The sequence below is a fragment of the Anolis sagrei genome, chromosome 1 (assembly GCF_037176765.1).
Source record: "Anolis sagrei isolate rAnoSag1 chromosome 1, rAnoSag1.mat, whole genome shotgun sequence".
NCBI lineage: Eukaryota > Metazoa > Chordata > Lepidosauria > Squamata > Dactyloidae > Anolis > Anolis sagrei.
The window spans coordinates 287,394,111-287,412,266 of record NC_090021.1 but is presented as its reverse complement, the minus strand read 5'-3'; the positions used below and the strand labels follow the sequence as shown (position 1 = coordinate 287,412,266).

The 18,156-nt window shown below is 39.3% G+C and overlaps 1 protein-coding gene across 2 annotated transcripts in view; it reads right to left on the bottom strand.

Annotated features, from left to right (window-relative positions):
• LOC132770722 (cytosolic phospholipase A2 epsilon-like) overlaps nucleotides 1–18,156 on the bottom strand; it is a 66,266-nt gene that overhangs the window by 6,361 nt on the left and 41,749 nt on the right. For both annotated transcript variants that reach the window (XM_060768401.2, XM_067462832.1), the window contains exons 11-16: nucleotides 17,896–18,031; nucleotides 17,507–17,643; nucleotides 15,819–16,041; nucleotides 13,176–13,287; nucleotides 11,073–11,210; nucleotides 5,123–5,233 (exon numbers count right to left, since the gene is read on the bottom strand). In XM_060768401.2, the coding sequence (XP_060624384.2) occupies nucleotides 5,123–5,233; nucleotides 11,073–11,210; nucleotides 13,176–13,287; nucleotides 15,819–16,041; nucleotides 17,507–17,643; nucleotides 17,896–18,031 (857 nt within the window). The remainder of the gene's footprint in view (nucleotides 1–5,122; nucleotides 5,234–11,072; nucleotides 11,211–13,175; nucleotides 13,288–15,818; nucleotides 16,042–17,506; nucleotides 17,644–17,895; nucleotides 18,032–18,156) is intronic.

Sequence of the window (18,156 nt, the reverse complement as noted above, 5' to 3'; positions counted from 1 at the left end):
GAGCTGAAGTCCAAAACACCTGGAGGACCAAATGCTGGGAACCACTCATCCTGAAGGACCTAGAGATTCCTAGAAATACCATATTAATAAACTCTAGGCCCATATATATCACAATAAAGGAATGGCTGTCCAGACAATGTTCTGGACAGCCCCAAATTAATTCGCTACATACCAGGAAAATTTGTAGCAAATTAATTAGATAGTGGGTTTATTCTGTGCCTTCTTGGAAGGTGCAGGATAAACCTACTATTTCCAGTCCAGACAGTATTCCCACAGTTTACCAGGCTAAATAAACCCGGTAAACTGTAAGAATACCCACCCCCCTCCCCCCAAGTTCCCAGACCCCTTAGAAAAGTATTAAAAACTTACCCGGACTCCATTACAAGACTCAGCTGGCTCTCCCGGCACATAGAAATGATGTGCCACGAGAGTGGGGTGGGGGAGGAAAATTGCCCCCCCCCCTCTCCTGGAACGTCATGTCTACATGGCAGGAGAGCCAGATGAGGCTTGTAATGGGGACCAGGTAAGTTTTTACTACTTTTGGAAGGGGTCTGGTCAGCTTGGGGGGGAGGGTGGCTCCAGATGTTCTCTCAGGCTAGTCCTGAGAGAATGTCTGGACACCCACCCCAGAAAGTGCAAGTTTCTGGGGTGGGTGTGGACAGGCCCCCAGGAAAATCCACGTTTTTAAAATGCAGATTCTCCTGGGCTAAAGCCTGTCTGGATCCGGCCTCTGCAAATAATCAAATCACAAAATTTCTACCCACAAATGTGGAGGGTCAACTATAATTTCATACCTGAACTCTTTTACCCATCAAGTGAGGAACAAGACTGTGAACACAAAGAATTGTGTTTGCTGACCATGTTCCCTAAGAACTATGTATTGCTGGCTAAAACCAATAGTCAGTCTTAAATCCTGGGGGCAGATCACCTGGGGATGGAATCTGACCTCATTAATAATGTTTGCGTCTTGGCCGCACTCTGATGTTGCTAAGCCACATGTGTCCCAGTTGCCATGTATGAAAAATATAGTTATATACATCTCATTCAGAGGATCTGCTTCTTGTAGTCAAGCAGGGACCTCACAACCCCTGTGGATGCCTACCATAGATGTAGGAGAAAGGTCAGGAGAGAATGCTTCTGGAACATGGCCACACAGCCCGGAAAACACACAACAATCCAAACAGGGTGTGGGGTGTGCTGAACATTAAAAAGAATACCAGCCCACCTTTCCATAAAGCCTAGAGGTCTGTGAGAGTTAACTTTTGAGAGTCACCCATACTACCTAATAAAAATTTAACTAAGATCATAGAACTTAAGGAGTCTAGAAAGAGAAATCTTGCTTTGGGCCTTTTTCATAAACGAAGCTGGGCAAAAGCCTGGGAGTAGCAGGGCATGTTATGCTGCTATGTTTTGTAATCCTGCAGAAGCCATACAATATGGTACCACTGCTGGCGAGAGGGCAACTGGAGAAATGTATATGAGGTCCCTTCAAAACAAATTCCTCTTGCAGCGTCTGCATCAACAATTAGCCCTGTCCTTGCTTGGGCACGTGACTCACCAGAAATTTTGATATTTTATATGAAGCATTATATGAAGAGAAAATAATGTATTAGGGCGTAGAATTATAACTCTACCTCAATACGTAATTGGGACTTAATGAGGCCTCTTCCTGGCCATTATGAAATGAATATTTTACATAGTTGTGTAGGAAACAGAATAGATAATAATTTGAGGATTAAATGATCATAAAGCATTAAGGTGCTGTCAGGTAAAGCGTGCACACACATGCACAAGTTAAATAAACTATTTTTGCTTCTGTTGTAAAATTGATATTTGGTGGGTGGAAGAGAGGGATACATCTATAAGGAAGTCTTTTAGATGGGCTTAGTCTAAACAGTTCTTAGCCTTTTCATTAATATGGATACCCTTAAAATATATTTTGTTACTGTGAGCCACAAGACATAACTAAAGATTTAAAACCTAAAGTGCATCAATTATTTATTTGAATTTTCTCATTAAGGGTTTTCATATTTTCAAAGAAGGGAGAAATAGGGAAATGCCTGCATATCTAATATAATATTTTTAATTAAATGAATCAGTAACAACAACTACACCTGAATACTGAACCATGGCCTAATATTACTGGTTAATTTTAATTGATTGAATGTTTGATGAGAAATCTCGTGATACATTTTACTTACAAACATTGTTATATTGGGCTTAGTAACTGAAACTTGTACTCTGAGCTATGCATCTATAATTTTGAGATGGTTTCTTTATCTATTTTTAGGATGTGGTAGCATCTTTAAAATACGGACAATTGATGTTTGGTGCAGTTTATGTCTCTATGTGTGGTATCAAGAAATGTTTTCTTCGTTTTCTCTACTTACATGTTTTCATAACTTTTCAGTGGCTTGGGATACTATAATAAATTTTTTACAAATGTCTACCCCCGGATATTGACTAGAGGGAAGGATATTAGAGGCAAATATGAAGTACTTTGGCTACGTAATGAGAAGACAGGGAAGCTTGGAGAAGCAATGATGCTCGGGGAAATTGAAGGAAAAAGGAAGAGGGGCTGAGCAAGGGAAATATGGATGGATGGCATCCTTGAAGTGACTGCCTTGACTTTGAAGGAAGTGGAGGTGGCCACGGCTGACAGGGAGCTCTGTCATTTGCAGGTCCATAAGGTCACCAAGAGTCGGAAGTGACTGAACGAATAAACAATTACCACAAGAAAAAGACCACTGCTGTTGGAGATCAATGGATGTCTGACCATCTATATTTATTTCTTACTTTTATTCATATAATTTCTTCAAGCAGAGCACACAATGATTTTTGTCACTTAAACATTAGAAGAGAAAACATTCAAGTAGTGAGTAAGTGCCAATGAAGACATCCAGGCAAAATGCCACTGGAGAGTAATGTTATGTGTCATTTACCACAAAGAGAGTGTAAGAGCTGTGAAAGACAGGCCTTAAGGGAGGAATCCTTCCCATGGTAAAGAAGGCAAACTTCAGGCCAAAAAACAGAAACATTATGAAATTAAGCCCCAGAAAGCAGAAAGAAACTCTGCTGGAAGAACTGCAGGCCAACTGCAGCAATACACTAAAGTGCATCTATCCTTCTATTTGATCCAAGAGCAAAGAGGTGCTACAAGCCAGAATTTTCACCTGCAGTCCTTACATGCAATAAATGGCCTAAAGCTTTGAACACATAGGTTCTCATGCCAGCCTCAACTCCATGTTTTGATGACCCTACAAAATTGACAGGAGGGGAAAGTACCAAATGCACATAGCGACCAGATCATTACATAAAACTCTGGATGTTATATGAGAAAATCCACATGTTCGTTTATCTAAACTCATTGTATATTAATGCTGCTTGGCAATGCTCTGCAAACAGACTATGGACCTCATCACATTGATGTGGTCCCCTGGGGCAATTTGCCAGCCTTCATGGTGAATCAGTGGGGCAGCACACCAATTCCAGCGCCAAGCCCCCACCTCGCCCACAGCAGTGTTTTCCCAACACACAGGGGAAGCATCACTGCACAGCATCCCTCTGTGCTGGTCCCTTGGTTTGCAATGGAACATGGGAAGCCTCCCCTGTTCTCGGTGCAGCATTGTAAGATGCTTGTGCCCCAGTTAAGCCATAGACCCTCTCCAGAAGTGATCCTGCATCATTTGATAGGTAGCATGGGGCTCCATGGCTCAACCGGAGCAAAAGCATCTTCTGACACTGAAAATAACTCATCTGATGAGGTCATATGTCTGATCAGGTGCCAAGTGTTGATTCCAACATACACACAAACACACCACTTCATCACATGGTCAAATACAGTTCGGGGATGGAACACCATATCCCATCAAACAATGCACAGCTACTTCCAGGGGGGCTCCATCCCCAAACTGTGCTGAAAGCATTATACGACAGAACAACAAGAACATGGGAGGCTACCTGGTTCTCATTGCCAGCAATGGGAACAGCGTGAGGTGAAGTCAGGCAGTGACACATGTTCCTCCATGTGATGGGGAAGGCCGCTCTGCGGGAGATGGACTGATGGATTTCCCCAGTGCCCCATGGATTCACCATGATGCCCAACAAATTCCCCCACCCCTGCACTGCCACCGATGTTATAGCACTTAATATGATGAGGTCCCTAGTCTTTGCCCATATGTTCAATTCATTTAAATTAAAAATGGGGAAAAATATCAGCCCAAGGGTAAATTTAGTTTCAAAGAAGTTGTAGGAGACTAAATATTACATTATCATCATAATTTATGCCACTTTTTTTCTCAAGTTTGACAAGGCCAAAGGCAAAATGATGGAATGAAAAATATTTGCATATATTAGCTTAAAGCTGTTTCAGACAGTAACTAAGCCATGGGACACCAACTAAGTCTTGAGAAACCATTAAATAAAGATGTCATGGGGCAACGCCAAAGAGCAGGATTAGGACCTCTGGATAAGCAGATGTGGCCCCAATGTCAAACAGTGGAAGTAACTCACATGCACATAGGAAAGCATCCAGGGTCCTTTCTCTTCTCCTTTTCCCAGGGCATAAAAAGCAAAAAGCCTTATAGACATGAAAACTATTATTAATTAAAATTAATCACCACAGCTTGATTTAATTTTTCTTTGGAAGCAGATTTTGAGAATAATCTTTCAAGTGTTAAACTGATATAAAATGCCATGTCTCCATTGTTTGTGTGTTTTGTAGAGCACAACGAAGGGGAGTCGGCTCACCATTTTCACATGGATTATTTCTACCTAACCTTGAAAAATAATAATAGAAGTAACATCTTAGCTATCACTGCAGCTAAAAGAACAATTGCTAATGATATATTCCCAAAGCACAACAGTATAAGTAATTTGCTACAATGAGTCAATTCCGCTTGACAGAAAATTTCAGTACCACCGTTTGGAAATAATAAATTTGTTAAGGGGAAACAATTATTTTGGACCTAGTTTTATGGCTAATGTAGTGGTTATGCTGAATGGAGTCTCAGGTACTAAATTGGTTAGTGTTCACGTAGGCAAGGATTTTACCAACAAAGCAGACAATAGAATGGAGGATCCAATGAAGCAAAAACCTGTAGTCAAACATCAAATGACTAACCTATATTCTTTACTCTGTCCCGGGTGTATTTGTGCCAAAAACTTTCTTCAGAAGCATCAAGTGCTCGCCAGGAATCCAACAGGTTATAAGAAAATACATTACTCCATACACCTGGGGATTGAAAGAGAGAGAAAAGGGAGAGATGGAGAACCTCATCACAGAAATACAGGAAGAAATACAGATAAAAATGAAATGTGTTTGTCAAGACACTAGTTTATCATTTTAAAATGAAGATGCCTTAATATAATGGACACTGTGATTCAACACAAGCCTGAGAAGCATGCATCCCATACACCACGTGTAGCATGGAAAGGGTCCTCTGTACTGTCACCGATCCCCTCCCCCAATCTACATATCTCTGCACCCTGAAAGAAATTCAGGTATTTCAAGAAGCTGCTCCATCTACAAACAAAAAAAGCAAACCCCAACCAGAATTTGCTTCACAAGGTGATAAAGATTAGTGCAATATCATTTTATTTCCAGTCACCCCAAATGGCCCATGAAACAATGCATCATGGTTCATTAGAAAATGAGTCGCTGAAAATCAGGTGGTGTGGCCTTCCAAGGCTCCAGGGTGTGCTTGCCCCTGATAAAAGCAATACAGCTAAATTTTACAATGTTGAGGCACAGTGACTTTTTAATTATCAGGAATGCTGGTGTTGTGTTGCACCCAGTAGTTTTCTCTGAACACAGCTATAACACCTTCACAGGAAGAAGTGTTACATGCACACGTTTGTGTTTTCCCAGCAACAGTTAACTGTTGTGAGCTGTTTGTATTATAAATCAAAGCATTTTGTAGGGGCTTGCTCTTTAACAATTGGGACCATTAATTTAGGGTTGCCATAAGTCAGAAATTACTTGAAGGCACACAAGAATAATATATGATTTAATGACCTAGAGTCCTAGCTTTTTTATATGCTGCATTCTAATCTCATTTAAAGCATAGCATTTGCCATTGTGTTTCTATAATAATACAAAAGAAGTTTAAGTCTTTTTTGCTGAATGAGTTCAGAAAAAAAGACATTTCTAGACATTGCGCATCAAAGTCCATGGTAAACTGAGAGGAATCTAACAGCAATATGATTGATAACAAAAATACTGAATTGCTTACAGTTTATTTATTTACCCTATTTATACCCCGCCTTTCTCAGCCTCGAAGGGGACTCAAGGCAGCTTACATATAGGCAGTTATTCAATGCCTTAAACCAACATACAATTCCAATGAACATTAAAATTAAAATTGAAATGGATATATAATAAACATTTAAAGGCTACACTCAGTATTAAAATTAATGCCAGTATGAAGTGCCAGAAAGAAGATATATGTTTTAGCAACACTTATTAATACAGTTGATATGAATACTTTATCTTACCTGCAATTTTTTTTAAAATTGCCAATGATACAGAAGGTTTACCAGGGAGAAGAATATATGTAAAAACTCAAAAAAATCAAACCAGGAAAAATATAGATGAAGTAGAATATTTGACAGATTTCACTAAAAACAATTTACACTTTTCCTGACTCACTTGAGAGCTTAACTGCACATTAAATATTGTTGTTTATCCATTCAGTTGCTTCTGACTCTTTATGACCTCATGGACCAGCCCACGCCAGAGCTTCCTGTCGGCCGTGGCCACCCCCAGCTCCTTCAAGGTCAAACCAGTCACTTCAAGGATAATATCCATCCATCCTGACTTTGATCGGTCCCTCTTCCTTTTTCCTTCCATTTTCCCCAGCATCATTACCTTCTCCAAGGTATCCTGTCTTCTCATTATGTGGTCAAAGTACTTCATCTTTGCCTCTAATGTCCTTCCCTCCAGTGAGCAGTCGAACATTATTTCCTGGAGTATGGACTGGTTTGATCTTCTTGTGATCCAAAACTCTCTCTGAATTTTCCTCCAGCACCTCAGTTCAAAAGTGTCTATCTTCCTTCACTCAGCCTTCTTTATGGTCCAGCTGTCACATCCATAGGTTACTATGGGGAATACCATTGCTTTAACTATGTGGATCTTCATTGCCAGTGTAATGTCTCTACTCTTTACTATTTTATCGAGATTGGTCATTGCTCTCCTCCCAAGAAGTAAATGTCTTCTGATTTACTGGCTGCAGTCTGTACCTGCAATAATCTTTGTGCCTAGAAATACAAAGCTGGTCACTGCCTCCACGTTTTCTCCCTCTATTTGCCAGTTATCAATCAATCTAGTTGCCATAATCTTGGTTTTTTATGTTTAAGTGCAATCCAGATTTTGCACTTTCTTCTTTCACCTTTTGCACTTTCTTCCTCAGTTCCTCCTCACTTAGAGCCATCAAAGTGGTATCATCTACATATCTAAGGTTGTTGTTTCACCCAGCAATTTTAACTCCAGTCTTGGATTCATCAAGCCTCACACATCGTATGATGAAGTTGAATAGGTCAGGTGATAGTATACAGCCTTGCCTACTCCTTTCCCAATCTTGAACATTAAATGTATATCCTTAATATATAGTTAGGATGCATCAGGAAGAAAGAAATGTGGAATTATGAAAATTTCTAAAATATTCTAAAATAGTTACCGTGAATTTAGTTGACTCAAATAGCCTATGCTTCTTTTTAGTTTGCAACTCATCCTAACGTCAGAAGAGGGCACACTCACTCTGCCTTTGCAGTTTGTAAAACTTAAACACCATCAGAAAACAACATTTAATTCTTATTGTCAAAGAACCTGCTTTTTGCTCAAAGAAGGAGATTATATTTTAGCAACAACGGATTTTAGAGTATTTTAAAATGAAGGAACAGCCTTTTCTTCATCTTTTTTTAGTAACCAGAATATTAGGCACTAAAAATTAACTCAGTTTCATGTTGAGCCTAATTTTACATTTTTATCATACTTTCTCTCTTAAAGCCATGGGTTGAACATTAGCCAGGCTTCCCCTCAACATTCTTCATTGTTTAGCATCTTGTCTAATAAAGAAGTCTTCGTAACTGAAAAGCTTGCTCAGTATTTCATGACATTTCAGTGAGCTTACTAAAAATCATTATGCAATCACTGCTGTAACAAAAGTATTTTTTTCTTTGAATATCCCACACAAAACAATATATTTAGAAAGAAATTGCATATGACATATAAAGCTAAATGATTAGTTAGTGCTGTGTAGGGGAAACAGATAACACTTAGGACCTAATCACATTAGTCTTCATCCCTCTTCTATGACGCTTGCAGGTCAGAGCCTGGATGAAGCACGATGAAGCCCATCACATGATGCAGGGCTACTTCCAACAGAGATCTGTCCTGGCTCTATCCTACAAGAATCATAGGTCAGAGCCCTGAGAACATGAAAAGCTTCCCGTGTTCTCATCCAGTAAGCCAGGGAAAGAGTGGGGAAAGTTGAGCAGTAACGCTTCGCCTCTTGTGATGGGGAAGGGGGAAATGTGAGCCATGCAGGGTGTGGAACGATGGTTTCCCCCACTACCTGCCAGATTTGCCTCACTCCCCATGGATGTCCCTGCTTTCCCTCGGCTTGAGGACCTCTGTCTGATCAGTACCATATTTAAGGCATATTATTATCATATCCACAACATTTTCCGAAAACGTATTGCATGCTAGCAGGTTAGCTGGTAGCTATCTCATGTTCTTCAACTGTTCTAATTTGGCAGGGACAGTCCTGATTAATAATGTCCAGTTTTTTCAGTGGGTTTTTTAATGTCTTAGTTCCTCTCTCCTCTTTTCTTTGGGTTTACTTGTAATTTGTACATACTGAGTTTAAACTGCAAAAGTAGTTTTCACTCAGTTAACTCAGCAGAGAAGATTGGAGGGTGCAAATTCTTGCCCTTCCCAGGAAAATGAGGCAAAAATCAAACTCCTAGTTTGTGAGTTCATTATCATTAATAACTTTTGTCAACTTGACTCTACTCTGATGTTGCTTGATCACATGTGTCCCAGTTTTCATATGTGAAATGTTGGAGGGCATGCTGTCTATAAACAATCATTTTGTGTTACTGTGGCACAGGACTACATTAATGGATGAAATTGAGAAATGATACAAAATTGGGCAATGTTATATATGCTTAAGAAAAGTGCAATGGACAGCTAAAATCAAAAATGCAGCTGCCACCCCTAAATCTTATCTATGTGGAAAATTAAAAACAGGGAACGTCTGGAGACCTAGAAGTGGTAGGACTTTAGTCCTAACGAAAGATCATTGTTATGCAATAATATGTCAGTAATGCTTGACTTAGTTTCAGGTGCTACTGTGAAATAAACTAAAATTAAGAAGAACTTACCATGGCAACACTAACACAAATCCCATTGACTGAATTTGACTCAGGGCTAGTACCTAGACTCAATACTTCATTGGCTTCTTGTATTATTTTACCGGTTAGGAATTGTGTAGCCCTTCAGATGTTGTTGGAATGTAACTTTCTGAAGCCAAAGCTAGCATAATCAGTAATCACTGGTGAGAAATGCTGGTAGTTACAAGACTGTACTAGCTGCAAGGCTGCATGATTTCCATCCTAATTTAGGAGGCAACTAGATTGCCTAGTCTAATTTGATGCACGTTGCACAAGTGTCCCACACAAAAAGACTTTCTGAATTGTAATCAACGTTTAATTACAGAGCTTGTAACAATAAAAAGCTACAGTGGTGCAACCTGTGTGTTTTGCTCTAAGCTGTCTGATGCAAAAGAAAGGAAACAGTAAGAGGAATGAAACAATTAGATTTAAGCCTGTTAGTAAAGGTTGAGTCCCCCTTTGTTGTTTTTTCAGATTTTAGAATATCTATATTGCATACACACAATGAAGGGTGGGGGGAATTGATTAGTCATACACCAGTGCCATCCCAGCCATCCACACAAGGAACCCTTGCTCCACCACTGCTGGACACCCAAAAGGGGAAACCAAAGAGGGGAAGGGGAACCAGACTGCATACAAGAAGCCCCTGCAAAAAGCAAATATCCGAGATGCTTCCCAGATGGTTAGCACATTCCCACACTTTTAGCAAAATAGCTGGAAAGGGAAGAGGAAAATCCTTCTGTGCCCCACTGCCCTTCAAAGTATTTTTCATTCTCTCTTAGCTGTATACACTTATTGGCCGAGGAGTAGTTTTGCGCTCATACTTGTGGAAGTTTCCAAGGCATCCACCCTGTCTTTAGGCTCCATTAGCTGCTCAGAAAGCAAGTGTGGAAGCATCATCAGGAATGTCTGCTTTTTACAATGGCCTTGTAAAAACAGAGTCATTTCCCCTGTTCTCTTTCCCCCTAGCAAGTGCTGGATGAATGACAAGTCCCTTTTCCCAAAGATTGAAGCTGGCAGTTGTTTTAATTTCTGGAGTTTTTCAAATTTTGGATGTCTGGTTAAAGGAAACTAAATTTGCATATGGGACTTCTTCAGATAGAGCAAAGGTAAAACGAGTGAAAGCAGAGAAAAATAGGGGAAATCATCTTAACCCATTCCCTCCCATCTTTCCCTGTCTTCAGCAAAGGACAACTATCCCAAATCCTTATCTTTCCTTTCCCCATCTTCTCCCCACTTTATCCTTCCTCTCTCTATCAGGAGTCAATTGACACCCAACTCCTGATAGGTCTTTGAGCTCTGTTTCAGTGCACCTAGGAAACCAAGCCTCATGACCACGAATTCCCACAGAAGTGCCCTGACATCATATGATAGACTGTCATAAGGCTCTACCCTAAGGATTCCACCAGTGGATATAAGTTATGGGAGACAATTGAGTCTTGTTTTTACTCATGCTTTTTCACAACAGGAAATGATTTAGAACTTCATTAAATCCTAAAAACTTAAAGTCTGTTTGAAATAACAGCTTCTGTGATGTTTGCAGAAGGAAATGCATGTGTTTCAGGCATGGTGCAGTCAATATTTATTTCATTAAAATGGGAATTCAATGGATTTTAGAAGCATCAAAACACTGGTGAAGTAATCATTCACTTTCTTTAAAATAGAGAAATTTAAATCACCTTTCATGTAGCAGATTTGAGATTCTGGAACCTTCTTCATCATCCGACCCATAAAAAATTTACTTCCAAATTTCTCAGAACGAATATAAGCACCATATTTTAGTAATCCAACCTCAAAGGGAGTAAACTCCATCCATTCTTCAAAAAGAAAAATATCAGATATAGGTTCAAATTGAAATTTAATTTTATGAAATCTTGTTTGTGGTTGTTCAGCTTTGAGTCTAGCCTCTTTGCCATAGCGAATACATTTATTTATTCCAGCTATTAATTATTTCTTACTTACTCATCTCAGCCAAGTCTTCACAAAACAATGTATATAAAATTAAAGGAACAAAGAAAAACAAGTGGAATATATAAGTACAAAGTTAACAGAACGCAACAAATCTTTGTGAAATATGACTTTAGATCAGAAAATTCATTTGAGAATATGTAGCAGTCAAAACAAACTTTCTAAAGGCCTTTCTCAGTTGCCAGAACTATGAATATTAATGGGAAGAGAATTATACAACTGCAGGGACATCACTGAGAACATCCCAACTCATGTGCTCACTAACTCAACTAATATTATTTATAGGAATAAAGCAGTGCCTCCAAAACAGATCAAGGATGAAAAAGTTGTGTTATTATTCAGACTTTCAGCCTTACACCCATATTGCCCACTGCCAGCAGTTTTATGTGATGTTCTCACTGGAATCTGGGAAGGACCATGATTTTGGACAAAAGTGAGTTTGGACAGAAATGGAAACATCTATGAATGGCCCATGATCAAGGAAAATGAAGGGCATATGACACAAGAGCAACAAAGCTTTGTAGGTCTCAATGACTTCTTTCAACATGGATGTGGAGTAGGCTCTAAGGTCCTCATCACATGTTCTCCTGTATTTGCCCCACATCACTCACCTTCCCGCTCACCTCATCCCACTAGGGGAAGTGGTGCTGCCCAGCTTCTCCCCATTGTTTTCAATGCAACACGGAAAGCCTCCCATATTGACTTCACTGCCTCCTATACCAATTTCACACTCTTTAGGTACAGAGCCCCACCAGAATTAGATCAATGTGGGATGGGAGCCGGCAGGCTCCATGGCTGAAAAGGGGTGAAAAGGTGTAAGACAGGCAATTTTGCCCATCTGATGAGGTGGATAATCACATGCTAGAAAAATGCTCCAAGCAGTGAAGAGTTACCAGCAAGGGAAATATATTTTCTGTCTTCTGTTTTCTTGCTTAACATTCAAATAATTTGGCCTTAAAGCTTCTCTTACAACTCATCCCATTATGGAAAAGTATATCCATCTTATTATCCTAAACAGTCATTGTTGACCAGAGTATAGATAGATAGCCATAGCAGAAAGGATGGTACCTTTTCCTTCTAAGATTTACCATAGCAAAAAGGGACAAAAATTAACAGATTATCTCAGAATGGCATTCCTGTGTTACTATGGTAAATTAACAATTGGATGGGTTTTTTTAAATCAAAGATTCCATGGATATGCATTGTTCTACATTCTTCCTGTCCCTGAAAGGCAGTTTCCAAATTTCTGTGGCCACATACATACATTGTCAACCTGTGGATCCCCAGATATTTTGGCTTTCAACTCCCAGAAATCCTAACAACTGGTAAACTAGATGGATTTTCTGGGAGTTGTAGGCCAAAACACCCGGAGACCCACAGGTAGAGGACCACTTCCATATACTGTCTGAAGCAGAGAGAGAAATAGCCAAGGCAGAAGAGAGAAGAGAGCTTATGTTGCCTTCTCATATCTCTGGTGACATTAATTTTTCCGCCCAGTTGCAGGATTATAACCAAGCTGCCTGGTCACTTTCTGAACTCTCTTCTTTTACCCACCTGTATTTAATGATGGTTGCAGAGCATTTGGGGTACCTGGAAGAGGCCTAGGGAGGGAAGAGTGCTGGACATTGCACAAGTAGATATTAAATACTTCCATCCATTACATCCCGAAAAAAGACCCTTACATACATAACCTGGTTAACCTGTGTCACCAAGAAGATTCTTGCTAAAGCATCTTAGAACAATCAATATGCCTACATGTAACACAAAATCATTCTGGTCTCAAACCAAGTGCTAATGTAAGTAAGTAATGTTACCTTTAAATTCTGGAAGGCTGTACTTGTCTCTGGTGTTGAGAACCATGTATATAGGCAAAGGATTCTGGCCATGACTCAAGGCATATTTCTGCTCTGAAAGTGTGCTGCTTTTCTGTTTAAAAAATGGATTAGCCAACACCAGTTTATTACAATGACAGAGTTGTAATCCTATGGAAATTACATGTAATCCTATGGAGATGAGGTATTTTTAATTTTAATTTCAGTCAGATCACCCTGTATTTTACTCACTTAGGGAGTCAACTGTCTATCAAGATTCAAATTCCTCTGCCTCCAAATAGGATTCCTAGAAAAGCCTTCAACTGTTCAGATCCAGGCTATCTGGCAGACTGCATCCCTTTGTACAAACTTGCCTGAGCCCTAAGATCTTCAGGATCTTCTCTCAATCCCACCTCCATCTCAAGATCAGTTGGTGGGAATGAGAGAGCGAAGCTTCTCAATGGCTGCCCTTCAACTCTGGAACTCCCCTTCAGGATGAGAAGAGCGGGGTATAAATATAGTTGTTAATAATAATAATAATAATAATAATAATAATAATAATAATAACTCCCTTCTTCCCAGGGAAGCTAGAATGGCCCCCTCTCTGCTGTCCTTCCAGCGGCAGGCTAAAACTTTTTTATTCAGGCAGGCTTTTAAATATGAAGGTTTTAAAGATCAAGTTAGGTGGTGCTTTAGTTTTAAACTTTGAATATGGTTTAATGGTTTTTAACTGGGAATTTTAAAATACTGTTTATATTGTGTTAATGTTCACATATTTAGATTTTTAAAATTGTATGCTGATGCTTTTATGTTAAGCCACTTTGAGTCTCCTGCAGGAGAGATAAAGCAGGGTATAAATATAATAATAACAACAATAACAACATGTAAATGTTGTTGAAGAAAGACACAGCTGATGATAATACTTTAGCTGCCGTGACTACATCTTACTGAATCCTGGTGCTTGTCGTTTTGTGAGGTGATTGAGCTTTTTGCTTGAAAATACTTCTCCCTAGACTAAGGACTTTATTGCATAAATCCCAGGCCAGTATCACACTAGAGCAAAAAGAGTAGGCAAAAGTATGCATCTCATCGGAAATTCTGTGGGTGCCTCCTGCAGAATTCTGCAGAGGGGGTCTTTAAAATGCTCAGCCAAAGAGGTCCTAGTCCTCACTAAACTACAAGCCCCAAAATTCTGCAGGAGGAAGCCACAGGATTTCAGCTGGGATGCATATTCTTTGCCTACTCTTTCCGCTACCGTGTAATAAGGCTGCTAGTGGTGACATGCCAGAATTATCACACAAATGCATCAATTTGCCAGGCTCGATCTCACAGCTGTACTTCTGTTTAGGCTCGTAACTCCCCCTTTCTGTGATATTTTAAATATAATTTTAAAACAATGTCACAATTAGAGCCAAGGTTAAAAAAATAAAACTTCAAATCAACAAATTACTGCCTTGGAACTAGCAAGGGGGAAGAGGAAGAGAAGGCCAACCCCCTGATGTCACTTCAGTGTAAGCAAGGCAGCATAGAAGTGGAATGGTCTTATCGCAGCAAGTATGTTATGGGAACATGACACCACCCATGACTATTGATGGGTCTTCCTGCCCAATGCACAGAGCATGTTTACTGTGGAAAGAGGGCAGACTGACATCAGGATACTCATGGCTTCATGTGATAGGTGATAGTCCTGATTCAATACTGATTTGCCACCTTAATGCAATAAAATCCTAATAATCACAGGATTCCATAGAATGTTGTCATGTTACATACTGTGGAATCATAATACTATAATCTTGTGAAGTGTGAACAGGTCCTAGCTGATATCGAATTCCACTTGGTGACCATTTAAAACCATAATGATACCTATGTTTTTTTCCACTTCCCCTCCATTTAAAAAAAAGTCTGCATCACATAAGCCACAATTTTAAATTGCTAAATGTTTTCATAACTTTGTATTAAAGTTGGTACATGCAGCAGTTCTCAAACTGTGCTCCACTGAGCAGGGGTTCCGTAGGTGCCCCACCTCATTTCCACCATTTTCTGTCACCCCTGGCCTGTCGCTTCCCTTCTGTCCTTCCTAGTCTTTTGAGTTTAGAATTCAAACAATTTAGGCACCTACGTGAAGCAACCATTGCAGCACACTGTCCACCTGATCCTGGAGACCATGTGACCTCAATACTGAAGCAACTGTTGATGGCTCCGAGGGTTGCTCCTATTCTTGTTGTTGTTAGTATTATTATCATTATCATTATCATTATTACAAAGGCTGGGTGGCCATTTGTTGGGGGTGCTTTCATTGTGTTTTTCCTGTATGGCAGAAGGGGGTTCAACTGGATGGCTCTTGGAGTTCTCCATTGAAATACTGTTAAGTTTTTGTTGGTTAAAATTGTTCTTCATTTTAAGTATTGCATTTTCTTGCTTTTATTTTGTCCAGTGTGCAAATTAGTTCACACAAACACTCTGCATCCATCTGCCACTGCCCAACCTATGCTTGATATATATATTATATAAAATATATTGTATTATATATAATATATAAACATTTATTATCTCCACAAACTTTTGCTCCATAGCTGAAAATGTTTGAGAAGTCCTGGTCTAAAGGAAATACCTCTTTGTACTTTAGACAGCAGAGATATGTCTTACCCCAGTGCCTACTCCTTTGTCGATAAGTAGTCCCCAAAGATCTGTAATACAGGTTTTGTAGCCTTCTTTTTGCCTTTGCTCCAAAGCATCACTGTATTCCTTTAGGTTTTCTAAAGAAAAGAGGTTCCACTTGCTTTTGGTCATATTCTTGCGAGCCTCTGCAATTGCTCCCGAGAGATCTTGTTGTGACCAGTTAGCATGTTGGTAAAGATTTGATAGAGTCCTAAAGGGGAAAATGGTTGAAAAATAGGACATGTTGGATATTACTGATTGTATAAAAGTCAACAAGTTATCTTACAGAAGGTAAGATTAACATGAAAACATAGGTTGAATGGATTCTTCAAAAAATCAAATATATTTTATCTTACAAAGCATCAATCCTCCCATAAGGCATATTTCCAATACACTTTTGCTATCATCCTCAGAAAGAGAAAGAGTAGATATTTATGGGTGCATAGGGAGGGGACTTCCTTGCCAGATTGGCTGCTCCAAACAGTAGCAAAGGGCATACACTTGGTCTGGCTGTGTATGGTGGTTGAAATAGTGATGTCTTTGCTTTCTAAGGATTTAGTAAAATATTGTGTGCAAAATTACCTTTGTCCTATTTGCAGAAGGTATATATGAAGACATTTTATTTAAGTCAGTTTTTAATGTATAAGTAGATATAGGGTTTTTTGTTTATGTTTAATCTATTTTTAAATATATTATGATATGATTTTAATTGTTTGGAAGACGCTGAACAGGCGTCTCTGGCAGCATGAGATGCAGAGCTAACCTTAAGAAATGGGGCTACAAAGTGGAGTCCATGACATGTGAGTGCAGAAGAGAGCAAACCACAGGCCACCTACTACAATGCAACCTGAGCTCTACCACATGCACAATGGAGGACCTTCTCACAGCAACACCAGAGGCACTCCAAGTGACCAGCTTCTGGTCAAAGGACATTTAAGATAATGCCAAGTTTTTAACTTTGTTTGTGTTTTTTAAATACATTATAACTATACCAATTTGCTTCTGACACAATAAATAAATAAATAAATTGCTTTGAAACTGCAAGTGTTTCTAATGGTTTTATGGTTTTTGGAAGCTGCCTTGTGTCCCGCTCTTGGAGAAAGGTGGCATGTCATTAACTCAATAAATAAATAAATGCTTGTGGTTTGGACTTGGGCCCCAACTCCAAGATATCTGACTATATATGTATATACAAAAACAGGTATTCCGATATCCAAAAGAAATTGAATACCCAAATACTTCTGGTTCCATGCATTTTAACTAAGGGATACCCGGCCTATATTTTTATCCGATTGTCTTTTGTTTTACATGTATTTTGAATGCTCAGACATTGTATTACTTTTTATTTCTGAATACATAACTCGCATCATGACTGCGTTATACAGAAATCAAGTATGTAATGAATTTTATTAATAGTTGAGTTATTAGCTAGAACAACCTATGCTCTGAGCAGAGCAGACATCTTGCCCGGCCATTTTCCTGAGGCAGGAGCTATTCCATTTTGTTACAAGTATGAACACAATCATTTTCCCAAGATGGTTGGGGGGGGGGGGGGCACACATAGAAATAACAATTACACACATAGTTCAGATTATTAACTGCCTAATCAGAAAGGGAGGGAGGGAGGTGGCAAGGAAACACCAGAATTAAAGTTTCATTATACAATACACCCTTACCATGTGGAGCCAGAGGATCCAGTGATGTATGAAATGCAATCTAAGAGATCCAGTTTCTGAAGACCAAATAGGTTGCCATGTAAAGCTGTAAATGCCCTGGCACTGCCTCCTGTTGTCATGACTGCCACGACAGGCACCTGTTCAATGAAATAGACAACATTAAATGCTAAGCTTCAGAATGTGTCTGCTCATGCCCTCCGATGAAAAGATATCAGTTACTCTCTCCTCCTTCCACTTTGGCCACATATATACTGACCATTTAATGAAGCTTAAAGCCAACTTTAAACTGTGGCAATGATGAAATGCACATTGCCAAAGCTTACTGCAGTGCAAATTGAAGAGTTTAAACAATGGAATTCATTTTTATTAACAGAACCTGTCCTACATACCTCATGTTCCTGCAAATCCCTCTTTAAATGGAGAGCTTTCTGCAGCGTAATTGCAGCCAGCTTCTTCCGTTTCTGTATGAGGATATCTTCGTCCACACATAAGTCATAGCCCAAACGCACATCTAAGTTTTTTGGCCTTGCACATAGCCCAGCATGAAAAAAAACAAAACAAAAGAAATATGGCAGTGTACTGTATTATTATTATTTATTCAAGAGCCCAATACAGAACTATATAAATAATTTGTAAAAAAAAAGACCCAT